This window comes from Bufo bufo, chromosome 3, assembly GCF_905171765.1.
Source record: "Bufo bufo chromosome 3, aBufBuf1.1, whole genome shotgun sequence".
Taxonomy (NCBI): domain Eukaryota; kingdom Metazoa; phylum Chordata; class Amphibia; order Anura; family Bufonidae; genus Bufo; species Bufo bufo.
Window position 1 is genome coordinate 561,436,508 of NC_053391.1, and position 27,776 is coordinate 561,464,283.

Below are 27,776 nucleotides of genomic sequence, written 5' to 3' on the forward strand. Positions count from 1 at the left end.
GAAATGAATGGGACCTCCGCTAAACTGTGAAAAATGACGGAACGGACGCGGATGCACACAAAGGTCGTGTGCATGAGGCCTTAGGCTACTTTTACACTATCCGTTATGAACGGATCCGGTTGAACATTGCCAAAATCCTTCATGAACTCCATTGAAAGTCAGAGGACGGATCCGTTTTCTATTGCGGCAGAGAAAACGGATCCGTCCCCATTGACTTGCTCCGCATCCCAGGACGGAAAGCAAACTACAACATGCTGCGGTTTGCTCTCCGCTATGGGAACGCAACTAAACGGAACAGAATGCATCTTGGAGCATTCCCTTCTGTTCAGTTCAGCTTTCTCCCCATTGACAATGAAAGATGGAAGCGTTTTTTTTTTTTTGGTATTGAGCCCCTATGACGGATCTCAATACCGGAAAACTAAAACACTAGTGTGAAAGTAGCCTTAAATGCGTTTTTTTTTTTACTCAACACTTTTTTCAAATGGTGCCATTAAAAAATACAACTTGTATTGCAAAAATAAACCTTCATATGGAACGGAAAAGTAAAAAAAAGTTCTGGGTCTTGGAAATCATGCATAATAAATAAAAATGCAATAATGCAAACTGGCCAGGTCCTGAAGGGGTTAATGGCAGACATTACGGGTCAGTATCTGAGGGCGGGGCCTGTTTAGGGAAAACGTCTTCATGTCAAGCGTTCTTGAAAGCTGTCACGTGTGAACACGGCTTTCTAATAGCCGCCATACAGGACCGAGCAGCAGGCCCTCCCCGCAGTCACGAGCTCTGCCGCCACTTCCGCTCAGTGCTCGTGGACCCGCACGTCCCTCCCGCCATGCTCTCCCGGCTGCTCAAGGAGCACCAGACCAAACAGAACGAGAGGAAGGAGCTGCAAGGTGAGCGACAACCGCCCGCGGCCTAGCCGTCTGCCTGAAGCCTCCGGCTTGAGCATTCTCCATGGTAACCCGGCCTCCGTGTGTGGAGTGATAGGAGGGGCCGCTACCAGTCACTGCTGTGGACGGGACACCGGTGATTGTCTGCAGGTCACGTGAAGCGTTTATTAACCCCTTGTGATGGGACACTGAACAGACAGGGGGAGAGTTATTCAACACTGGTGTAAAGGAAAACTGGCTGTTGCCCATAGCAACCAATCAGAGTCCACCTTTCATTTTCTAAAGGAGCTCTGAAAAATGAAAGGTGCAAACTGATTGGTTGCTACGGGCAACTAAGACAGTTCTACTTTACACCAGTGTTGATAAATCTCCCCCCACAATGGATGTAAGAAGAATGTACAGGTTGGAGTATGGTTACCATGACAACTGTCAGCAAAATGGAGAGACACTGTACAGTCTATGGCAGGGGCGGATTGGCCATAGATCTTACAGGAAAAGTTTCTGGGGGGCCGATGCCCAGGGGGCTGCCTGGGCCCTCCTCATTGCCGGCAAGTGGAAGTTTTTGGGGATGTATTTTGTGCTCCTGGCGGCAGTATTTTTTGATGGACTGTGGTATTTGCCTCTGTTGGGGTGGTATAATGTGCCACAATATGGTATTGCTGGCCCACCTACTTGTGTTGGCCCCGCCTTCCATCAATTGGGACCCCACTACAAAATGGGGCCACTTTTAGTATATATTTTTTCCAGGGCCACTAAGTTCCCAGTCTGCCCCTGCTCTATGGACATGTATGTTAGAAGATCTGCCAGTAATTCTAGTTTAAAGGAGTTATCCAACCCCCCCCCCCCCCAATGCCCGGCACCTCATATAGATGATACTTTTCCCACAATGGAGACGAGCCTCCCTAGTGTCACCCGCGATGCTTCCCTGTCGTGGCCTGTTATTGGCTGCGACCCCCAATGTGCCATTATGGGTTTTGTTGCTGAATTTTCCATGACTGAAAATCCGTTTCACTTATTTGAGCTTGCTGTTCTCAAGGGGTTCTCCAGGAATGATTTAAAATGGCTGCCAGCAACCTGCATATACTACATATTGGTGAGTGTTCCTGTCAGGCTGCTCAGCCGTGATGGCATATCATAGGCAGGATCATATCATTACCATCTATTGTAGAGCAGTGTATAGTGAGGTTTCACTATCGCATCCCTGCAAGTGGCGGCAACCATTCCTGCTCACGTTCTAGGACAGGTTGCTGGCGGCCATGCCCAGAGAACCCCTTTCCTGATACATGTACATCACCACTGCCGGCCAGTCAATGCCATGAGAGGTGATTTGTATCTATGTATACTTTTGCACCATCCCCGGCCACCTGACCATTGGTTTCCGGTGTCAGGAATGCACAGAATATGTGTGAGTAGAAATGTACACCGATATTTTACCCTGCAGCGGCAGCGGCCCCTAGTCTTGTTTCTTCATCCGTCTAGTGAGCCAGGCTGTGGTGGACATGAAGCGTCCTGGTCTGCTCGCTCCAGCCTGCCGATGCTCCGCTTCCCCAGACGATGGCGCACGCTCAGAATGTTATACCGGGGGCAGTGCTGCAGTAATAAGTAAGGATCTTTGTTTCTTTTTGACAGAGAAGAGAAGAAAGGAGGCCATTGCTGCGGCTACCACCCTGACAGAGGCTCTAGTAGATCATCTGAATGTGGGGTGAGTGACTACCTGCAGGGGTCCACATGATGTCCTCACCAGCCTGGAACATGGTGATGTTTGGACCTTACTGGTTGTAGAAATTAAAAATGTTTCTAAGGCCTCATGCACACAACCGTATATGTTTTGCGGTCTACAAATTGCGTATCTCTGAAATACAGATTCAGGCCGCGCCCCATCCACATTTTATTTGTGGACCCGTTGTTTTCAATGGGTCCGTGGTCCACATTTTGCGGAAATATTTAATCTTTTTGCGGAACAGACATATGGATGCGGAAAGCACACTGATAATATGTGATAGAACATATTCTATGCTCGTCCGCAAAATGTGGACCATTGAAGTCAATGAGTCTGCGAAAAAGCGCGGCTGCAACATGGACTGGATCCGTCCTTTGCGAACCTGGGATTTGCAGACTGCAAAATGTACACGGTTGTGTGCATGGGGCCTTAGTGTATCTCCTGAACACAGATACCATAAAGATATGCAGAGGAGGAGTCGCCTCTAGAGATGAGCGAACTTCTGTTTTAAGTTCGGCGTCTAAAGTTCGGCTTCCGGTTAGCGGAGGATCCCGATATGGATTCCGAATTCCGTTGTGGTCCGTGGTAGCGGAATCAATAATCGGACATTATTGATTCCGCTACCACGGACCACAACGGAATTCGGAATCCATATCGGGATCCTCCGCTAACCGGAAGCCGAACTTAAAACAGAAGTTCGCTCATCTCTAGTCGCCTCTTTCACACGACCATTTTTTGCGTTTCCTATACGGGCCGGTTTTTGCGTTCCGTATATGGAACCATTAATTTCAATGGTTCCGCAAAAAAAACCTGAATGTACACCGTATGCATTCCGTTTCCGTATTTCCATTTTTCCGTTCCATTGAAAGATAGAACATGTCCTATTATTGCCCGCAAATCACGTTCCGTGGCTCCATTCCAGTCAATGGGTCCGCAAATTTTTTTTAACACATACGGAATGTACTCCGTATGTCTTCCGTATTCGTTCCGTTTTTGCGGAACGATCTATTGCAAATTTTATGCCCAGCGCAATTTTTCCTATGTAATTACGCAACGGAAAAACGGACTGCAAAATACTGATAAAGCCATATGGTGGTGTGAAAGAGGCCTTATATGGGTTTTCCAGTTACAAGAGAAAAATGGACAACTCGGGAGATGGACCTGTAGTAAATAATAGATGGTTACTTGCAGTACCTGGCAGATTCTACACCGCGGCTGTGTTTTCCCGGCTGCTGCAGTGAAGTCACTTCCACAACACATGACCACTACAGCCAATCGCTGTTGCAGCTGGGAAAACGGAGCATTGTCAGAAAAACCGGAGTAACGGCGCAGGATCTGTCAGGAAAATAATCATCTATTCTTTATTGCAGGTCGATCCCTGGAGTTGTCCAGCTTGGTATTAAAACCGGACAACCCCTTTAACTGACCCCTTCTTGTGGCCATAAAGTGACCTATGCGAGGAAGACAGACATGTAAATCCTGTCTACACCAGAGGCGGGTGCAGTACATCAGCACACGTCATAATGTCCTCCCCAGCCACAGCTAGGGGGCGCCTAATACATTTCTACTGTCCTATTAGGGCATTTTTAGTTAATAGAGGTACATTCTTTCCTGATAATCTGCCTGACAGTTGGGTGGTCTTAGTGATGTACTTACAGTGGAGTCAGACCACACGACTACTATGAGGGAGGGGTGGCCCAGCACTGGACTCGCTCTCTAGTGAAAACATTGCATTTTTAGGCAGCTGCCACTAGGGAGAGATCAATGCAGAGATTCATACAGCTTCCTAGTTGTATAAATTCTATGCGCTGAGCTCCCCCTAGTGGTGGCTGCTTTGTAATAGAAGGAAAGCAGATTTCTCAATGTATTTACGGTATGCCAGTTTTTGGTGTAAATACTTTGTGAAATATGGTGTCCAGAATGAGCGCCATATTTTTGAAGCATCCACATTTTCCAAAATAAATGTCAGATAAAGTGAGGCAGAGGGCAACATTTATATATTTTTTTTATTAGTTTGTTTTTAATTAAAATTTCTTATGCTTGACTTAAAAATAAAAAAAAAATGTATATTTGGCAGAAATTTAGGGCGTTGAACTCTGCATTCTGCATTGCCAGGAGGTCCATGTTATGGGTCCTTATGATATCTGTGTATTACTCATTGTCAGTGGGATTACGATACACAAAACAATGATCGGAAAATTGCAAATCCTCTGGACTTTTGGTCACAAGTGCAGGACTTTGGCAGCATAGACTCATAATGTTAGAAGTTTGCATTTGCAGTTAGTCACAGGCAAATATCAGTCATCTTGTAGCGCTAGCTTTTTGGACCACTGGTGCCTGCTTGGTTTTGTTACGCCCTACGCTCAGTACAGCCGGATCCACGTTTCCAGGGTGTGCTCATCATTGCACTGCACTCTCATGGGTGGGTCAGTATACTGTCATTAAAGGGGTTATCCCACCTTCTAATTTCATCGCAGCGTCTCCTGTTCGCCCTGTACTAACGCCTATTTCCTGGGGCGTTGTCCTTTCTATTGATGGGCAGCTCGTCAGCGCTCTGCTGATCGGTTGACTCCGCCTCCCTTACTTGTGTGTGTGCGCTCCCGTTATAGCCGAACTTCATTCCGGGAGACGCCGCAGCGCTTTCTCTACCCTCTCACGTCCTGCATTCCGGACTTGCTGGTGCAATAATTACTACCGCACTTGTGTTGCGCTAAAAGCAGAGCATGCGCGGCTCTGTTTCAGAAGCAGCACAAGGGAATGAAGAACCGCGCATGCCCGGTGACTTGCGCGTTCATGGAAGAAATGCAGCCACACACTGGATCAAGGTGGTTTCACTCGCCGCGCATGCGCGGCCATTGCATTCGGCCGACGAAAGGTGGCCGTAACTAAGGGAGGACACAGTACAACAATGAGGTAAAAGGGGGAGGTTTTTAGCGAGAAGGGTAGGAATTGGCTTAAACATTATATTTAGGCAAATGATCATTGTCGCAGTGTGGACAAATTAAACTATGATCCTTTTGATGGGATAACCCCTTTAATGGCTTATCCTGGCAGGATAATCATTCAGTGAGAGAAGCGGTAAATCCTTAGGTCCCTTTCACACGAGCGAGTTTTCCACGCGGGTGCAATGTGCGAACACATAGCACCCGCACTGAATCCTGACCCATTCATTTCGATGGGTCTGTGTACATGAGCGTTTTTTTTTTTTTCTTTTAGTTCTGCGTTGGGTGAGAATCGCTGCATGTTCTATATTCTGCGTTTTTCACGCAGCCCTGGTCACATAAAAGTGAACGGGGCTTCAGTGGAAAAACGTATTGCATCCGGAAGCAAGTGCGGATGCAATGCATTTTCCACTGATGGTTGCTAAGAGATGTTGTTTGTAAACCTTCAGTTTTTTATCACGCGCCTGAAAAATGCATCAAAACGCATTGCACCCGCGGGAAACAACTGAACGCAATCGCAGACAGAACTGACTGAACTTGCTTGCAAAATGGTGCGAGTTTTCCTGAACGCATCTGGAGCCAATCCCCCACGCTCGTGTGAAAGGGGCCTAAGAATTATTTGTAGTAATATTTTTCAGCCATTTATACGGAGTCTTATTCAGCACTTAAGGGAGCGGTGCTACAGGTTTAAGACCTCCTTTTTAGATGTTAATATAAACTTCTTTAAGTAGAATTATCTACAGATATGAACCCAGCCGCCGGGGTGTCCCTTTTTCTTTAAAGCACTGCAAAATCATTACTGCAAACACTTATTTATCACCAGTTGTCTGACCCAAATTTTGGTAGACCTAGATAACTGGGGCGGTGTAGGAAGACTAATGCGCTTCTTTTTTTTTTTTTTTTTCCGGCAGAAGTGAATTCCAAGGCTGGATTCACACGAGCGGATGCCGTGCGTGGCATCCGCTGCGTGAAAGAGTGCCAAGACCCGATGCAGACTGCAGAGGCACGGAGCATTAACATGACTGATAATGCTCCGTGCCTCTCTGTGATCTCTTTACTACGAAATCACAGTGACAACTTTATCTCATAGTGATTTCGTAGTAAAGAGGTCACAGAGAGGCACGGAGCATTATCAATCATGTTAATGCTCCGTGCCTCTGCAGTCTGCATCGGGTCTTGGCACTCTTTCACGAAGCGGATGTCACGCACGGCATCCGCTCGTGTGAACCCAGCCTAAGAGTTTGTTCATATGGCATATTTTAAAGGCTATGTACACTTTCAGGGGCGCTTTTTTTTATCATTGTATTTTACCCTTTTTGGGTTAAAAATAATTTTTTCAATTGGTCTTCATTAAAAATATCAAGCCGGTGTGTCACAAAAGATTCAAGGGGTATTCCCACCTCAGACATTGGCGGCATATCTCTAGGGTGTGCCCCCAATGTCTGATAGGTGCGAGTCCTATGGGAGTGCCAAAAATAGCCGAGCAACACACTAGGCTATTTTCGCAGGTCCCATGGAAATTAATGGGAGACGCACAGTGCAAGTGCAGCCACCGCCCCATTCACTTCTATAGGGCTGACAGAAATGGTCGATAGCCCATTACTCGGCTATTTTTGGCGCTCTCATAGAAATGAATGGAATGCGGCCGCGCATGAGCAGTGCGCCCTCCAGGACTTTGCGAGCTCCATTTTAAGCATAGGTGTAAGTCCCATCTCTGGGACACACACCTATCAGACATTGGGGGCATATCCTAGATGGGAATACCATCTGTTTGTCTAGCTGTGAGAATCTCACTTTCGCTTTGTGCCAAACCTCTAATAATCCTTATCTCTAATTCTATTAAGAGGTCATAAACACTTATTTAAGCCATGTTTTTATCAGTAAGGTAAGAACTGAGCTATAATGAGTGTTTAAGGTCTGAGACAAGGAGCCGGCAGCTGAGTCTGATGAAACAGAGCAAAAATTCAGATCCTGCTACTAGAGAAACTTAGCCCTGTACAGAGAAAAGGGCTCCTAGTTTTTAATAAAGACCAATTAAAAAAATGCTTTTTAGCTCAAAATGAGTACAATGAAAAAACGAAAAAAATTAACCCCAAAGGTGTACATAGCCTTCAACATGTATTTTGGCATAGAATACGTCCATACTCCGTGCCAAAATATATGTGAAGTCTACTGGCAATAATTTCTAAGGGAATTATGTGCTGCAGTTCATACAGTGCGTCATTTTCTTGTACATCACAGGGAAAAAAGAAGGGACATGTCACTTCTTGACTTGTAATACGTGCAGAAATAGTGGCAGTAGCTGGTTGACTTGAATTGACGCAAACGGCTTGCAAATTGTAAATCCACTGCAGTAGTCCCAGATTTCTGTGGCGCATGCCGCTATAAATGCGTGTAGTAATTTTATGAGTATTTCCAGCATATGGGCCACATTCACACTTTGAAGATTTGCAGTACAAATCTGCAGCAAATTAAAGTACAATACATGTGGTTTTGAGATGTAGTGGGAAAAACATGGGTTTCACGAGTGCTGTGGATTTACACTATGGATTTCAGCACTTCTAGAGTCTGTTCACAACTTCACAAGGCAGATTTTGAAAATCCACCTGCAAAATTCAGACAGGATTTTGGGCATAGTGAGTTTTTTATTTTATTTTTTTAAATATTTTTTTAGCAAGTGCTTTCGTGCGCTTTTTTTTTTATTTTATTTTTATCCAATGGGTGTTTATTTCAATAGAAAACTGCATTTTCTCGCCTTGTGGTTTCTGCGCATAGATCAGCGCAGACGCATACGGAACAGTTTCCCAATCATTCCAATGGGAGATTCAGGGTGAATTCCGTCCCAGGATAGGGCACTCTACTTCTATTTTTCACGCTTCTTTTTCCATGTTCTATGTCTTGTTCCATTTGCTGCTTCCCATTGAAATTAATTTGAGGCGTTTTTTTTTGAGCTGACTTTGAGGCAGAAGCGTGCCAAAATTAACGCCAAAAACGATGTAAACTGGCCCTTAGTTTATAGGGGTGAAATCTCTGGTAAATTTGCAACAAACTCCGCATGTAGCACACGTGCGTTTCCCTCCAGATTTGTGACATGTGGCGTTACCCTTCTAGGTCTTTCCTACCAGGATTTTCCTCCTGTACCAAAATCTGCCACAAGACGCGGTAGTTACCGTAACTTAAAGAAATGGACGATCATCCTTAGAGGGCAAGGAGAAGGTGATTATTTATACGGGACTTGTCACCTCTCCTGACGCGTCAGTTTTTAGTAAATAATATTTTTTTTAAATGTGAAATTACAATTTATTAGCTTCTTTTCTTATGACTGTGTTCGCCCATTCTATAAGTTATGAATGAATTGCCAAGTGGGTGTTGCCAGTTGGGGGGTGCCCGTGTACAGTCCGACACTCTTCCAGTGGGAGGCTTTGCAGGGACACACACCCCCCAACTCCAAGTTAGCAATTCAGTCATAAACTTCTAGTAGGAATAATAGAGAGATAACACAACAAGGTAATAGGAGAAGATTGCACGTAGTTATTAAACCAGACATGATGGGAGAGGTGCAACTGTAGCTGTTTGGTGGTGGAGGTAGCAAATCTGTGGGATAGGGCTGTGGATGAAATGGAGAAAACGATACATGGCACTTTTGGCTGGCAGTGAGTGGCGCTGGGTAATGGCTGTGGTAAGGGCTGTGACTGGCACTGCGGCAGTCAATGACAACATGGAGGCTCTAGCAGACATTAGGACAGCACGGTCATTGGGAACGATGCAGCTGGTACAGTATATGGGGTATATAAAGTTTTGTTATTCAGCAAGTAATTGTCATGAAGTTCCTTCCAAAAAGAGGTTCTGCAACAGCTAAGGACTGCATTTATAAGGAATAATGTCCTACAATAAATGATTTACTCTTCTTTTGACTTCATCGTCCACCATGTACGTATGTGTTTTCTGACTTCTCTGCCTCAGAATACTAAATCTATTACCATTGTCTTCCTCAGTAAGCCATCTACTGTAATGTACAGTAAAGGCGGCGTAGAGGAGAATGTGGCCACCAAGGGGCGCTGTGTAATCATTTCTGAATACTGAGATTTTTCTACATTGCAGTCTCCCATATCATTATGAGCATTTCCAGCACATCAAGCAGTAATGGATTCTGTTTTCCGTCCGGATCTATTTGCCATTGATTGTGTAATTCGATTGTCTTCCACGGTGTTGGGAAATTTAGGGCAATGAATTGCTGTACATCTGTGACAAGCCAAAATGTCATTACAGGAGTCATTCTTGTTTCCTTTTTTTTTTTTCTTCCAATGCAGTGTGGCCCAGGCTTATGTGAATCAGAGAAAGTTGGACCATGAAGTGAAGACACTGCAGATTCAGGCCGCACAGTTTTCAAAGCAGACGACGCAGTGGATCAGTCTGGTGGAAAACTTCAATCAGGCGCTGAAAGTGAGTCTCCCCGATGACTGTTACTCTGTGAGGACCAGTCGCCACTCTTTCTCTTTGGACTATAACACATCACCAATAGCAAGGAGGACGGAGCCCCAAATCGATATATCGAATTTATAATATAAGGCTAGGGCTACACGTGTGTCGCTTGACTAAAAGGGAGCAACTACACCGCAACGTGTGTCGCACAACATTTTCTGTAATGATAGTCAATGGCGCCGCACTGCGACATGCTATGACTGAGACACGACAGTCGAACAAAAATCCAACTTGGCGCGTCGCAGTGCAACACTCTAGACCAGGGGTACTCAAGTACTTTTTGTAAAGGTCCACGTACCTGAGTCTGCTGTATGATGAAGGTCCCAGCTGCAAAACCCCAAAATATATAAGGAGGGACAACACCTACAATAATCCACACCTCCAAGCCCACCTAATCTCGTTTCTGCCGACCAAACAGTAACAATGTCCTTTCAGTGCCCCCTAACAATAATGATGCCCCTTTAATGCCCCTCAGACAGTATGGTATCCCTTTAGTGCTCCACAGAGTATGATACCCCTAAGTGTACCCTCATAGCAGGGTGATCCCTTTGTGCCCCCAGACATTATGATGCTCCTTAGTGCCCCTGACACATTGCAATGCCTCCTTAGTTCCTCCCCACAGAGTATGAATACCCTAAGTGCCCCCTTACAGTAGAATGATCCCTTAGCTGCCCCTCACACAGAATGAGCCCCACTTAAAAGCCCCCAAAACAGTGATGTTCTCTACATGCCCCCCTCACACAGTATGATGTACGCTTAAATGCTCCCCTCACAGAGTGATGCCCCTTAAATGTCCCCCACACAGTATGATGTAACTTTAAGTATAAGAAGAAAAGATGGTTCCAGCACTTGTAATAACTCAGTTGCCTTTATTTCTTTTTTTGTAGCATGTAACTCACATGGACACAAACCTTCACCTCAGCATGGTTGACGCGTTTTGAACACAGGTGTGTTCTTAGGCTACTTTCACACTGCCGTTTTGAATTCCGTTTGTGAGATCCGTTTCAGGGATCTCACAAACAGTTCAAAACGGATCAGTTCAGCCCCAATGCATTCTGGATGGATAAGTATCCGTTCAGAATGCATCAGTTTGGCTCCATTCCACTCTGGATGCAGACACAAAACGCTGCCTGCAGCGTTTTGATGTCCGCCTGGCGATGCGGAGACCAACGGATCCGTCCTGACTTACAATGTAAGTCAATGGGGACGGATCTGTTTTCACTGACACAATATGGTGCAATTAACCCCTTAAGGACTCAGCCCTATTTCACCTTAAGGACTTGGCCATTTTTTTAAAAATCTGACCAGTGTCACTTTAAGTGCTGAAAACTTTAAAACGCTTTGACTTATCCAGGCCGTTCTGAGATTGTTTTTTCGTCACATATTGTACTTCATGACACTGCTAAAATTGGGTCAAAAAAGTTAATTTTTTTGCATAAAAAATACCATATTTACCAAAAACTTTGAAAAATTTGCAAATTTCAAAGTTTCAGTTTCTCTACTTCTGTAATACATAGTAATACCCCCAAAAATTTTGATGACTTTACATTCCCCATATGTCTACTTCATGTTTGTAGCATTTTGGGATTGATATTTTATTTTTTGGGGATGTTACAAGGCTTAGAAGCAAATCTTGAAATTTTTCAGAAATTTACAAAAACCAAATTTTTAGGGACCACTACAGGTCTGAAGTCACTTTGCGAGGCTTGCATAATAGAAACCGCCCAAAAATTACCCCATTCTATAAACTACACCCCTCAAGGTATTCAAAACTGATTTTACAAGCTTCGTTAACCCTTTAGGTATTGCACAAGAGTTATTGGCAAATGGGGATGAAATTTGAGAATTTCATTTTTTTGGCTAATTTTCCATTTTAACCCATTTTTTCCACTAACAAAGCAAGGGTTAACAGCTAAACAAGACTGTATCTTTATTGCCCTGACTCTGCCGTTTACAGAAACACCCCATATGTGGCCGTAAACTACTGTACGGGCACACAGTAGGGTGTAGAGTGAAAGGTGCGCCGTTTGGTTTTTGGAGGGCTGATTTTGCTGGACTGGTTTATTTACACCATGTCCCATTTGAAGCCCCCTGATGCACCCCTAGAGTAGAAACTCCATAAAAGTGACCCCATCTAAGAAACTACACCCCTCAAGGTATTCAAAACTGATTTTACAAACTTTGTTAACCCTTTAGGTGTTGCACAAGATTTAATGGAAAATAGAGATACAATTTCTAAATTTCACTTTTTTGGCAGATTTTCCATTTTAATATTTTTTTTCCAGTTACAAAGCAAGGGTTAACAGCCAAACAAAACTCATTATTTATGGCCCTGATTCTGTAGTTTACAGAAACACCCCATATGTGTTCGTAAACCGCTGTACGGGCACACAGCAGGGCGCAGAAGGAAAGGAATGCCATATGGTTTTTGGAAGGCAGATTTTGCTGGACTGTTTTTTTTGACACCATGTCCCATTTGAAGCCCCCCTGATGCACCCCTAGAATAGAAACTCCAAAAAAGTGACCCCATTTTAGAAAGTACGGAATAAGTTGGCAGCTTTGTTGGTACTGGTTTAGGGTACATATGATTTTTGGTTGCTCTATATTACACTTTTTGTGCGGCAAGGTAACAAGAAATAGCTTTTTTTGCACTTTTTTTTTTTTTTTTTTTTTTGTTATTTACAACATTCATCTGACAGGTTAGATCATGTGGTAATTTTATAGAGCAGGTTGTCGCGGACAATTTTTTTTATTTATGTAAGTTTTATACAATAACTTCATTTTTAAAACCAAAAAAAGTTTGTGTCTCCATAGTCTAAGAGCCATAGTTTTTTCAGTTTTTGGGCGATTATCTTGGGTAGGGTATGATTTTTGCGGGATGAGATGACGGTTTGATTGGTACTATTTTGGCGTACATGTGACTTTTTTGATCACTTTTATTACCTTTTTTGGGAAGTAAGGTGGGCAAAATTTCAATTTTCTCATAGTTTTTATTTTTATGGTGTTCACCGTGCGGGGAAAGTAACATGACCGTTTTATAGATCAGGTCGTTACGGACGCGGCGATACCTAATATGTGTAGTGTATTTTATTTTTTTAATTTTTATTCAGTGATGAATGTTGTTGTTTTTTTTTTTTTTTTTTTATCTTAACTTTTTTCACTTTTTTTTTAACTTTTTTTTTGACCCAGACCCACTTGGTTCTGGAAGATCCAGTGGGTCTGATGTCTGTATAATACAGTACAGTACAATATATATTGTACTGAACTGTATTTTACTTACACTGAACAGATCTATGCTTTTAGCACAGATCTGTTCAGCACCATGGACAGCAGGACGCCTGAGCAGGCGTCCTGTTGCCATGGGAACCTTCCCCGTCTGCCACAACTTCGCAGACGGGGAAGGGTAAGCACAGGGCTGAGGGGGGCTCTCTGGGGGCTCTCTCCCTCTCCATCGGGGGGCTGCAAAGGGAGCTCCCTGACCGATGACAGTTGCACAGATGTCAGCCGTTTATACCAGGGTGCCACAGGATGCCGGCTGAAGGATTTCAGCCGAAATCCCGTTCTGATTAACCCCTGGGGCGCCGGAATACTGATTTCAAGTTAGGACGTACCGGTACGCCCTGAGTCCTTAAGGGGTTAAAAACGGATTCGTCCCCCATTGACTTTCAATGTAAGTCTGAACGAATACAAGCGTTTGCATTATAGGTGCGGATCCGTCTGTACAGATACCAGACGGATCTGCACTTAACGCTGGTGTGAAAGTAGCCTTAGTTGTAACCTAATGAGAGGTTCACTGCCACTTTTGTCAAGGGGGATAGAATCTTGCTTTTGACAATGCTAACTACGAAAAAACCTCTACCCTTTTATTCTACAGGGTGGGCCATTTATATGGATACACCTTAATAAAATGGGAATGGTTGGTGATATTAACTTCCTGTTTGTGGCACATTAGTATATGTGAGGGGGGAAACTTTTCAAGATGGGTCGTGACCATGGCGGCCATTTTGAAGTTGGCCATTTTGAATCCAACTTTTGTTTTTTCAATAGGAAGAGGGTCATATGACACATCAAACTTATTGGGAATTTCACAAAAACAATAGTGTGCTTGGTTTTAACGTAACTTTATTATTTCATGAGTTATTTACAAGTTTCTCTTTGTTTACAGCCATTGACATGTCGCCGAGGTTAACACATGAGGAGCGGATAGAAATTGTGTTGATGTCTGGTGAACGCAGTAACCGGGTCATTGCAGCAGATTTCAATGCAAGACACCCTATGAGACCACCCATCTCCCATGCTACAGTTAGCAAACTGCTTGCTAAGTTTCGTGAAACTGGTTCAGTGTTGGGTTTGCCAAAATGTGGACGCATGAAATCTGTCTCTAATGAAGAAACATCAGTGGCTATCCTAGCTTCATTCAGCAAGCGCCCACAGCGTAACACTCGCCGCATGTCACTGGAGAGTGGCATTAGTCGAACATCCCTTCGGCGGATATTAGCTACACACAAATGGCACCCTCACAAACTCCAGCTACTGCAGCATCTCTACGAGGATGACCCAGATCGGCGCACTGAATTTGCAGAATGGGAAAAACAAAAATTGGAACAGGACCCTCAGTTTACGCAGAAGATTTTGTTCAGTGATGAGGCAAACTTTTATGTGAATGGTGAAGTTAACAAACAAAACCACCGCTATTGGTCTGACACTAACCCCCATTGGATAGATCCCTCCAAGACTGTTGGAACAAAAAAATTGATGGCATGGTGTGGTATATGGGGTACAAAGATAGTGGGGCCATTCTTCATCAAAGGAAACCTCAAGGCCACTGGATATGCGAAATTGCTACATGATGATGTGTTTCCCTCTTTATGCACTGAAACTGGCACGTTCCCTGAGTTTTTCCAGCAAGATGGTACACCAACACATTATGGGTGTCAGGTCCGAGCATTCCTAGATGAACAGTTTCCTGGAAAGTCGATTGGTCGTCGTGGGCTAGTTAAATGGCTCCCAAGGTCTCCCGATCTGACCCTCTTAGACTTTTATCTTTGGAGTCATCTGAAGGCAATCGTCTATGCTGTGAAGATACGAGATGTGCAGCACCTGAAACTACGGATACTGGAAGCCTGTGCTAGCATTTCTCCTGCGGTGTTGCTATCAGTGTGTGAAGAGTGGGAGAAGAGGGTTGCATTGACAATCCAACACAATGGGCAGCACATTGAACACATTTTGTAAGTGGTCAGAAACTTGTAAATAACTCATGAAAGAATAAAGTTACATTAAAACCAAGCACACCATTGTTTTTCTTGTGAAATTCCCAATAAGTTTGATGTGTCACATGACCCTCTTCCTATTAAAAAAACAAAAGTTGGATTCAAAATGGCCGCCATGGTCACCACCCATCTTGAAAAGTTTTCCCCCTCACATATACTAATGTGCCACAAACAGGAAGTTAATATCACCAACCATTCCCATTTTATTAAGGTGTATCCATATAAATGGCCCACCCTGTATTATGTGTTGCGTTTTTCTTGTGTAGCAGAGCCAAATTAATGATGACATTTGTATATGGGTTCTCGTAGCATAATACATAAGATGCATTACTGTAATTTTATAGGTGTACTTTGTGTGTATGTGTATGTGTGTGTGTATATATATATATATATATATATATATATATATATATAATCTCACAAATATTGCAGCAGCACAGTCAGACGTTGTGCACTGGGTGCAATTCCTCACAGAGACCGGCCCCTCCTCCACGATATATACTTGACAAATGACGAGGCAGCACTTCCAGCTTTAGGTGGCAGGGTGAAGACCCCCAAAACTCATCATCACGTGACATTTGTGCGTGGTAAACATTTACAAATGAATCATACAAAAAGTATAAAAATTACAAAAGGGGATCATCCATAATTACAATGAATATGTGCATTCAAATTAATACATGTACATACATCTAGTTTATACAGAGTTTATGTCCCTTGCGTACATAACCCCAAAATGTGCATATGTGCTCAGTGCATAACGAGTTAAAATCTTTTATCCATGATGCAGCTGCATCATATCTAGACTTAAAAACAACATGATGAAGCTCACCGTCCATGGACCCATAGAACCAGCCAGCGTTGGCGTCCCTCAGTCTGCAGTGCGCATGCTCCGGGCCAGACGTCACTGGTCCCGCCCCCGACGTCGCCGCGCACCTACGTGCCAGCTCCATGGACCGCAGCGTCATCCAATGGAGCGCACCGCAGGAACAACAGCAAGGAGGGGAGGAGGGCCAGGTCATGGGACACGGCAAACGTCACACAGCACCAGGGGGCGTATTCGGTGTCCAAGGAGACGTGAGATACATATCTCCATGAGGACGATCGCGGAAGTGCCAGAATTGATAATGGTGCACAACATTACATGTCACAATACATCTACAACCTCAATATGTAGAGGGCGGACGGGGGGGAAAAACGGCAATCAAACTCTGCCAACTGGCCAAAGGTGATCACATCTTTTCCACCGGGTCCCCCACTGAAGTATTCATTCTTTGCGTGCAATTACAATGGGACAAACCCTTCCCATCAATCTGCACCGCAAACTGGAATATAAGTGTATATCCACTCGCTATCTGGTTTGTGGCCAGTGTAATAACAAATATCAACTCATAAGGTTCACTAATGATAAAATAATGTGTCGAGGTCTATAGACATATTGCGCATCAAGTAGCCCACTTGGACACATATCCGCCACCGTCCATCAAGTCTCCTCACTATGGTCACTTCATTCACTGGCGTGTTCAGGGGTCCATAGGCGGCTCCATCCATGAAACGGATAACTTTTGGATGAGCCCAATGACCCTTTATCTGAAATAGATGAAAATTGTATCAACATACAAGCAATGTGATAATTTCAAAAGGAAACAAGCACTGTTACATATCCCCCACACCCAACAAGATGAACAAGGCCCCCCATGTCTAGCAAGCTAACCGCACATCCATTATCCACATAGTTCCCATCTACATTCTGCATTGAGGCCATCAGGCTTCAATGTGTGTAACCTATGTATCCACATAATCTCACTTTGTTTAAGCAGCTTTTCCCTATTCCCTCCCCTTTTCAGTGGGGGGATGTGGTCTATCACCCTAAATTTGAGGTCCTTCTCCCTGTGTCCAGCCTCAATGAAGTGTTTGGGCACAGGGAGATCTCTCCTCTTTTGGCGAATAGAATACCTGTGATAGTTCATTCTGGTCTTCACATCACATATAGTCTCCCCCACATATAAAAGATTGCAGGGACAAGACAAGAGAGAGACCACATATGAACTATCACAGGTTAAAAAGTGTCGTATGTCAAACTGCGTATTTAATACGGGGTGTGTAAATTTCTCACCTTTTAGCATATAGCTGCAGTTAACACAGCTCAAACACGAATAACATCCGTATTTTTTGCGACCTATATATGTCTGGACCTTAGCCCTATCTCCAGCCACCTCTGCTCTGACTAACTTGTCCCTCGGGCTATCTGCTCTCCTGTATGACCTTTTGTAATTTTTATACTTTTTGTATGATTCATTTGTAAATGTTTACCACGCACAAATGTCACGTGATGATGTGGTGAGAGATCATGTGACTTGATTGATGACATGTGTAATCACTGATTGTAATTGGTTTGTATTGAATCGTGGGTATATATACCTGGTTGTATGCACTGTTGTGTAGCTTGATAAAGGCCTCATTGAGTAGGCCGAAACATTGCTGGGATTAAAGTTTTGGGGTCTTCACCCTGCCACCTAAAGCTGGAAGTGCTGCCTCGTCATTTGTCAAGTGTATGTGTGTGTGTGTGTGTGTATATATATATATATATATATATATAATATATATATATATATTAGTTTTTAATTATTATTATTATTATTATATGTTGGTGTGTGGGAAGTTAATGAGAGATTACCTGCACTGGGCTATTCCCACCCCCAGAAGTGATTGGTATATCTGCAGCCCTGCAGTGAACCTCATTAGTTTACGACTAAGAACACACCTGTGTTTGAAACGCGTCAACCATGCTGGGATGAAAGTTTGTGTTAGGGATCGACGGATTATCGGAAGTACCGATAATAAGGATTTTGCACATTATCGGCATCTAACCTTGCCTATATTGCGTATAAAGCGAATACTAGTGAGCGCTTATGGAAGCGCTCACTAGTATGCATCGGGTGTCTGGAGCAGGGAAGAAGTGTCGCAAGCACTTCCAATACTCTCCCTCCCTGGTTTTCTTTGATGGGGCCCGCGCTGCACTGTCCTGACTCCGTACAGTGTCGGAACGTAGTGCGCGCACTATGACCTGACGCTGTATGCTGTCAGGTGACAGTGCAGCGCGGGCCAGAGAACACAGGGGAGCAAGATGCCGGACCCAGAGATGAAGAGGATCCGCGACACAGGAGAGGTGAGTTTTTTTTATTTTATTCATCTGATGTCTGATAGGGGTTAATAAAGTCAGTTAGAAGGGGGAGGAATGGTGTGGAAATTGGCATTTGGCACTAGTATATTATAAATGTAAATTATAAAATGACTACCAACTAAGTGCTTTATTAATTTATAATTTACATTTATAATATACTAGTGCCAAATGCAAATTTCCACCACCTCAGTGACTACCAACTAATATAATTATATATTATAATATATAAAATATCGGTATAAACTATCGGCCTGAAAGTTCACGAATTATCGGTATCGGCTCTAAAAAATCAATATCGGTCGATCCCTAGTTTGTGTCAATGTGAGTTACATGCTACAAGAAAGAAAGAAATATACGCCAATAGTAAATGACTCACAGACGTGAGTACCAGTGCTAAGCCTGCACACCAAGTACGACACCAAAAGAGAGAGAGACTAGCACAAATAGCAAAAAAATTTAAGTTTATTATAGTCTCAAAAAGAGACTGAGAATCCGATAAAAAAACACAATGAAGGACAATACAATGATAGATAGAGAACACACAGGATAAAAAACGGGACACCACTAGGCAATGTGCACACCAATGCTGGCAAGGTCATAAAGATATAACATAATACATGAGTGACCCAGTATGGGCGTATAGTAAATGGACCCAGCCAGGACCGTCCGCACAATAGTAAAACCAAATACAGTACATAGATATATAAAGTGCAAAGTACAGCGTATATGGATAATATAGTTAACAGTTATTAAGAAGCCAAGGCATAGATACCTGAGTGGTGAACCAGAGAGCCCCGACGCACGTTTTCACGTAAACTTTCCCCCTGAGTTTTGCCACTTAGATGTCCTCCTTCAAAGGATTATGCCGCCTTATATGCCCCTCCCCATACACACACAGTTATGCTCCCCCCTCACAGACTAGTGCCTCCGGTGTAAAAACTCACCTATCGTATATTTCCCTGACCAACAGAGCCGCTCTACTGTTTGTGGCAGAGCGCAGCAGGCGTGATGATGTCAATACATCGCGCCTGCATGCACTGGACTACGAGCAGCACGGGAATGGTGAAGCAGGAAGCGGTCTGCTCTCTACTTCACCATTCTATTCAATAAGTGGGACATGCAGGCAGTGGCGTGCCTAGGTTGTTTGGCACCCGGGGCGGGTCCTTTCTCTGGCACCCCCCCAATACTTTAAAAAAATCGTTCCCCCTCATAGTAGTATTGCCCTCATTGTACAACCTTCACAGTAGTTTTGTACAGATGTGTGCCCCCCTCACGGTAGTTGTGGCCCCTCTGTGCCCCCCTCACGGTAGTTGTGGCCCCTCTGTGCCCCCCTCACGGTAGTTGTGGCCCCTCTGTGCCCCCCTCACGGTAGTTGTGGCCCCTCAGCTCACAGTCCTCTCTCCCCTGCAGACACAGATTTTGGGCTGCATGCTCCGCCCACAAAGGCTGGCAGCGCAATCCATGACTGCAGGCTGAATGGTGAGCAGGGAGAAGTCTTCCTGCTTCACCATTCAGAGCGCCGCCTGCCTGAAGGAGGGGAGGAGCGCTGGGAGCTGAGCATTGAGGGACAGGACCGCAGCTCCCAGCGCTCCAGCAATGAGCGCTTCCATCTGTATTGATGGAAGCACTCATTGCTTCTCGACTCTGGCAGCCCCTAAGAGCGGGCACACGGGGCGCACCGCCCCTCCCTTAGCACGCCACTGCTCAGGGGTCCGGAGAGCTGTCAACTGCGGTCCGAATCCGCCAGTTGAGTACCCCTGCTATAGACTACCATTACAATAAATGTTGTGCGACATTGGTGCAACATGAATGTAGCCCTAGCCTAAACCCTACTTGGATAAAACAGATAAAAGGTTGGATTTTGTGATAATTGACCAGGGCAGTAGCGGGTATCTCAAATTTTCCAACATTATCCTGCAAATCCATCAGCCTGTAGTAGTCAAAGGCTGTTGTAAAATACTCTAGGGGTCATTTATGACTAGTGCTACGTTTTTAGCATAAAAAAAGTTGTAAGGCCACTTTTTGCTACTTAAACACCCGTGTGACAACATTTTGTTGCACAAGCATTTTTACGCTGTCATCGCCACATGGGAGTGGCAGAGGCACGACTGGGCCAGGCTGGGGTCAGGACTTCAGCTCTGGCAAACTTAATTCCGTCAGGTGTCAGAGGAGTAAAGACTACTCCAGTCAGGGGCTGGAGTTGTTTGTACTCCAGGTGCACAGGCTGCCGAAGGTGCACTTAATTGATGACCGGCAATCCATCGGCAGCGCAGGGTAGGGTTGGGCGATATCAAAAATATTCCCATGATAACGATATTAAGAAATTTATCGCGATAATGATATATACTGTGCTAAATGCCCATTTTATAAAAAAAAAAAACACTCAAAACATGTAGTCGTGTTTCCTTGTTGCCCCCATACATTATAATGTCTCCTTGATGCTCCCAAACGTGGGTCACTGTCGTCGTCCGTCTGTCCGTCCCAAATCTGATGGAGCGGCCGTGCCCCCCTGCTGCTCCATTCATTCTCTATGGGAGTGCTGGAGATAGCAGCGATCAGCCATCTTCACTGCTCCCACAGAAAATGGGACATCCTAGCCGAAAACCCTGATAAGTGGGTTGTTCAGAGTGTGCCCATAATAGGTGCACATTGTCAGGAAGGGAACCTTGGCATCATAAAGATGCCTTTCATTCAAATAAAACATTGGACTTCATTTACTAAAGACTGGCGCTTCCCATATGGGTCTTAGTCCCTACACACTACAGCCATATTACCGCAGCCCCCGGAGTGCAGCGACTGTTCTCAGCCCCGGCCTCTCTGTGCAGCAGCCCCCAGACTGCAGTGACTGTTATCCAGAGCCGGTGTCTCTGTGCAGCAGCCCCCAGAGTGCAGCGACTTTACAGCCACTAGATGCCATTTCTTTGTGACCTAAAGGACTTATACCCCCATGACTGGGGTTGTCACAATACCAAAATTTTTATTCAATTTTGGTCCCATAAAAAAGTAATGCAATACTCGATACCACTCAGAAGAAAAATTAAATGCCAAAAAAAAAGTGTGCATTCCTCGAATTATGGAACGTGCGGCCCATAATAGAACAGTCCTATCCTATATTTTTTTTTTTTTTAGGGGAGGAGACAAAAAAAAATTGAGAATCGTGTGTTTTTAAATTTTTTAAATTTATTTTTATTTTTATTTTTTTCTGTTACAGCGTTCACCACATAAGAGAGATTTTTCAATACTTTAATAGTTTGCACTTTTTCGGACGTGGCGATGCCTAATTTGTTTTTTTTATTGTTGTAAATTGGGAAAGGTGATTTACTTTAAATAACTATTAGCCCCCTTATAGGGCTAGTACCTGAGATCTTTTCATCCCTTGTCTTATGCACCCTAATAGACATCTATTAGGGTGCATAGGATCTCACATTGTCCCTGCTGCCCTGTGAGATTACCATGGCAGCCATGGATGGCTTCAGTAGCGTCCTGGCTGCCATGGTAACCGATCGGAGCCCTGAGATTTCACTGCTAGGGCTCCGATCAGACGCTACCACTGCACCACCAATGAAGAGGGGAGGGGACCCTGTGGCCACTGCCACCAATGATTATAATACTGGTGGGGCTTGGGTGCATTGCGCCACCAATGATTATTATTTATAATAATGGGGGGGGGGCGCACTGCGCCACCAATGAATGTAATTAACCCCATAATACAAATATAGACTGCGGGTGCCAGCCATATCACACAGCCGGCACTCTGCCTCAATGACAGGGATTAACCCCTCAGGTGCCACACTTGAGGGGTAAATTGCCTCTGTTCGCAGGATCGCCGCTTCCTGTCATTGAGGCCGGGTATGTGATGCGGCAGCACCCGCAGTCTATATTTGTATTGAGGGCAATTCTCAATGGCGAAGCGGCAGCTGGATCACAGTGGGGAGGGACTCTCTCCTTCTCCACTGTGTCGGCTGTAATGTGCACCGGACGTTTTAGAAGCATTCAGCACTGTGACGTGTGTCTGCCCCCTATGACGTCACTAAAATACAGCGGTAATTAAGAAATGGCGATATCGCCGTTTCTTAATACCGTGGTATATCGTTAATACCGGTTTATTGCCCAACCCTAGCGCAGGGGGGAAACAAAGACCGAGGTAAGAAGCCAGTCTTTGTAAATGACCCCCTCTGTGCCTGCTGACTATCTGAAGGGAGATTGCACAAGTTGACTGCTTCACATCTCCCATTTTCTTACTGGAATATTCCCTGCCCATAAGGAGGAGTTCTTATAATACATAGTGAGGACTGACATATCCATCCAGACTCCCCCTTTCTGTGTGCTTTTAATTTTATCTTTCTCCACGTACAACATGTAAACCATTACAAATGTAAATTCAGAAACAAAACCCTTGACGCTGTCACTTAAATTCCTAGTACGGCAGTGAGCAGGTAACGTTCTCTGACATCCACTATATAAATGCTGCAGTGCTTAAAACTATGACAAACTGCTTGTGCTGGGTTCTAATAGAAGCTGTGGCCCAGAATGCAGTACAAACACATAAATTCTGGTATATAACTAGTAAATACTCCTCTCTCTCCAAAGGCTACCCAGGCTGGGGTGTCTCTTCATTCTAGCGTTCCTTTATCCCAATGTATATGTATTCCAACTGGACATGTGTAATGGGCCTCCCTCTAGGGCCCAAAGTGTGATTGCTGGTAGTCCCAGGGACGGTGGAACAGACATGCAGACAGTATTATGTGCCGTCTGCATTTTTCTCCGGCCTAATTGGATGCTGATTGACTCATTTCAATCTGCAAAAATACGGTTGTGTGCATGGGACCAAAAAAGAAGACACCCCTGCCCGTTTTGCCATTGCAAATAAGGTATTTATCCGAGTTGATGTGTATGCTGGGGTGCGTCCATGTGTTTTGTGGCAAATACTGCATTCTGAGCCTTATACGGTAATTCCACAGGTTACACTCTGGGGTGTTACACTCTGGCCAATGAGATGAGGCGATTGCCTCAGGCAGCACCAGGTAGGGGCAATAGGGGGCAGCGGAAGGGCCATGGGCAATGAGCATTTCCATTCCGGAAACACTCATCTCTACATATTCAACTGCATCGCTGTATTCGGTACAGCAATACAGTTGAATGCTGTGTCTGTGTCTTATACCGCATCGCTGACAGCAGAATGTAAGGTAAGTATTTATTTGAGTTTATTATTTTTATTTGGTGGCCACAATGGGGTGGGGGTCATTATTTTGTAACTGGAGAAAGCACTATGTGGGCATTGTGGCTGTAAAAAAGAGCATTTTTGTACTGGCACACATTAGAACGGGGCATTTTTTGTACTTGGTGCACATTGTAAGGAAGCATTTTTGTACTGGCACACATTCTAAGGTGGCCACTATGGGGACATTTGTTCTACACGGGACACTAAAGGTTTTTTTTTTTTTGGTATTGGCACAGCATTCTTTTTATTGATTTTCAAGCATATTATACATGTTGAGAAGTAAACAGTAACCAAAAAAAAGGGAAGATCTAAAATAACAATAGAGATGAACATGATACATGGTATTATCACATTTACATATACAGTATAAGACATGAGACCGGAATACTTTGCATATACAATTGTAAGAGAATTTTCATAGCCAGCAGCCAGAGAGACCTGCACCTGGGCTAGTGGGCCCGTAGACATTCTTTTATAGTAAGGCGGTCGGCAGCGCAGTGGCATGTGTGCTAGAGAGCCACATCAGCCATTGGTTGTGTGCTCTTATCCTGGAAACCTCTGATATGTTAGGGGTGACAGGTTCTTTCCGAAGTCTCACTATCACCTTTCATGTAGCCGTGAGAATATGTGACACTAACCATCGGAAGGACGGCTGAATGCCATCTAGACTATTGCTCAGAATCGCCAGTTCTGGAGACAAGGGAGTGTGGGTGTCCAAGACCTCTTCCAACACCTTTTCTGTGTCTCTCCACAATAGTGAAACTGCTGGGCAGAACCACCACATATGGGAGGGGGAGCCCCTTGAGCCACACTTGCGCCAACAGAGGGAAGAGTAGTTCGGGGCTATATGCGACAGTCTGTCCGGAGTAGGGTTGGGCGATATCAAAAATATTCCCTCGATATTAAGAAATGTATCGCGATAACTATATATATTGCGATAAATACCCATTTAGAAGAAAAAAAACAACAACACTTGGGGCCCCAAGGAGATGTTATACTGTATGGGGCACTGGGGCAACCACAAGAAGACATTATACTGTATGGGGGCAGCCACAAGGAGACGTTATACTGTATGGGGGCAGCCACAAGGAGACGTTATACTGTATGGGGGCAGCCACAAAGAGACGTTATACTGTATGGGGGCAGCCACAAGGAGACGTTATACTGTATGGGGGCAGCCACAAGGAGACGTTATACTGTATGGGGGCGGCCACAAGGAGATGTTATACTGTATGGGGGGCAGCCACAAGGAGACGTTATACTGTATGGGGGCAGCCACAAGGAGACGTTATACTGTATGGGGGCAGCCACAAGGAGACGTTATACTGTATGGGGGCAGCCACAAGGAGACGTTATACTGTATGGGGGCAGCCACAAGGAGACGTTATACTGTATGGGGGCAGCCACAAAGAGACGTTATACTGTATGGGGGCAGCCACAAAGAGACGTTATACTGTATGGGGGCAGCCACAAAGAGACGTTATACTGTATGGGGGCAGCCACAAGGAGACGTTATACTGTATGGGGGCAGCCACAAGGAGATGTTATACTGTATGGGGGCAGCCACAAGGAGACGTTATACTGTATGGGGGCAGCCACAAGGAGACGTTATACTGTATGGGGGCAGCCACAAGGAGACGTTACACTGTATGGGGGCAGCCACAAGGAGACGTTATACTGTATGGGGCACTGGGGTAGCCACAAGGAGACGTTATACTGTATGGGGCGGTGTGTGGTAGTGTAAGGACGCCTCTTACTATCCATGTAACTGGGATAAGATCCTATTAGGATAATTTGTGGAGGAAATCTTCTTTGGGAGATTTTAAAGAGGACAGGGCTCCACATGGGCTAGAAGTGACAACTGGTATGGGGGGAGGGGGGGGGGGAGGTCATTCTGTGGTGCTGTCACTCTCCACCCCCAAAATAGCAGTACATGAGAAAGCTGACTTAAAATATGAAGTTCTCCTACCCCTATGAATCACCCCCATGGATAGTGACTGCAGTCATTACCTGAAGGAGTAGTGAAATAGCCAGGGGTTATGTTAGCATTCAGTAGTGGGCTGTCGGTCACAAAGGACGACGCAGCTGAAAACACTATCAATGTAAACCATCAGTCTACCGGTATATACAGATATACACGTCATGTATGTACACAGTGATGTCTCTATTTATATGCGTATCACATCACAGGTGGACAACCTGTCACACTGGAGTGAAGACATGTGTTGGTGACACATATTAATGTTTGTACAAAGTCTTGGTAATGTTTCAGCAGATGGCAGCAAGATCACTTACTGCTTTATATGTTAGCTGCCCCATGGGTCAGAGAAAAGTCTATTTGTTAGGTCCCACCGAGTTCTAGTCATATGTCACTCAAACTACTGCACTGACAAGAGGCGGAGGAGCAGAGCAAGACGAGAGGCGGCGGAGGTGGAGCAGAGCAAGACGAGAGGCGGCGGAGGTGGAGCAGAGCAAGACGAGAGGCGGCGGAGGTGGAGCAGAGCAAGACGAGAGGCGGCGGAGGTGGAGCAGAGCAAGGTGAAAGGCGGCGGCTGCGAAGCACCGGACTTGTGCGGCAGTTTGACAGGTTTATATAAAGTGGGGGGGAGAGTCAGTCTGCTCGCTCCTGCATCCATGTTCAGCCCTCTGCGCGCTAGTAGTAATTGCAGGAGACAGAGGCCCGTAACCGGGGAACGTAAGCAGGTGGCAGGAAGCGGACATTTTGGAAGCGGTCAGCACACATGCGACTGCTCCTATGACTTCATTAAATACTGTGGTTATTAGGAAACGGTGATATCGCCATATCACCGTTTTTTTATATTGCGGCATATTGTGGATACTGGTATTATAAGGAAGCATTTTTGTACTGGCACACGTTGCAAGGGGGAATTATTTTACTGGCAAACATTATACGGGGTAATTTTTTTGTACTGGCACACATTATAAGAGGGTATTTATTTTTATTTTTTGTACAGGCACACATAGGGGGAATTATTACTACTGGGGGCACAATGAGGGACATTATTACTATTGGGTAATCAAGTATATATTATGTCTATCTAGCTGGGTGTAACCAGTTGTGTATATAGGCCCATATTATACTGTTGCATTATATACAGTACTATATTATACGGTTACAAGCCTGAACTTGAGAAATAAAAACACCTTAGGAGGCTTTGCTGAACAAGAAGCTAACTCCCAAGCATAACCATCATCTTCCCACAGGTTCTTGTTAAATCTTAGGAGCTGCCTCCTTCTAGACTTTGGCGAGGCAAGCACATCTTACCCTTGTATGTAGAAAGGGCAGATTGATCTTGGTTTTTAAACCGTTGATTTTCCAAAAGCTTGATCTGCCTGGATCAGTCAGTTGACCATCAGCCTCCTATGAGCAGCTATGAAATATGAGTAGTGAGGGGTAGCCTATGAAATTGTGAATCCTGTGCTGCTTACACCGGGGTGCCACTTAGCCTTTCTGAAACCACATACTCGTTAATTCAAGCATATTGGGAAGTTGCAATAAAAACTGTCCTCCTACTAACGCTAAACTTTATGTCCCCATGCGTGAATGCATTTGCACACTGTTTAGATTATTTCCATAATTTTTTTTTCTTTTTATACAGGAGATTGGCGACGTGGAGAACTGGGCCAGAAGTATTGAAAAGGACATGCGCATAATCGCCAGTGCTTTGGAATATGTGTATAAAGGCCAACTCCAGCCTTCTGCCTCCTGAGCTGCAGCACAATAGGGACTCCCGCAGCCTAATGACTTCTATGCCACAATCTCTTGGGATGACTTTGAAGAAGGAATCTCTAGTTCTTGTGGCTTAGCTTTGGCTTTTTGATATGCTGAACGGTTTATTGTGCCATCCTACCAAGGTTGCATAATGATTTCATTTTGCAATAATATCTTGTAAGAGAGGACTAACATGGAAGTATTATACTACATCTTATGGGAAATAGAATATTTAGCAATGAATAGCTTAGACTACTTTCACACTCGCGTTTTGGCTTTCCGTTTGTGAGATCCGCCATGGGCTCTCACAAGCGGTCCAAAACGGATCAGTTTTGCC

General features: G+C 44.6%; 1 protein-coding gene across 1 annotated transcript; it reads left to right on the plus strand.

Annotated features, from left to right (window-relative positions):
- Positions 1-647: 647 nt before the first annotated feature.
- On the plus strand, positions 648-27,769 carry BLOC1S1 (biogenesis of lysosomal organelles complex 1 subunit 1). Its single transcript, XM_040422139.1, has 4 exons — positions 648-890; positions 2,517-2,589; positions 9,860-9,992; positions 27,327-27,769. Exons 1-4 carry the CDS (start codon positions 830-832, stop codon positions 27,435-27,437), a joined length of 378 nt encoding a protein of 125 aa, XP_040278073.1. The 5' UTR covers positions 648-829; the 3' UTR covers positions 27,438-27,769.
- The last annotated feature ends 7 nt before the right edge of the window (positions 27,770-27,776 follow it).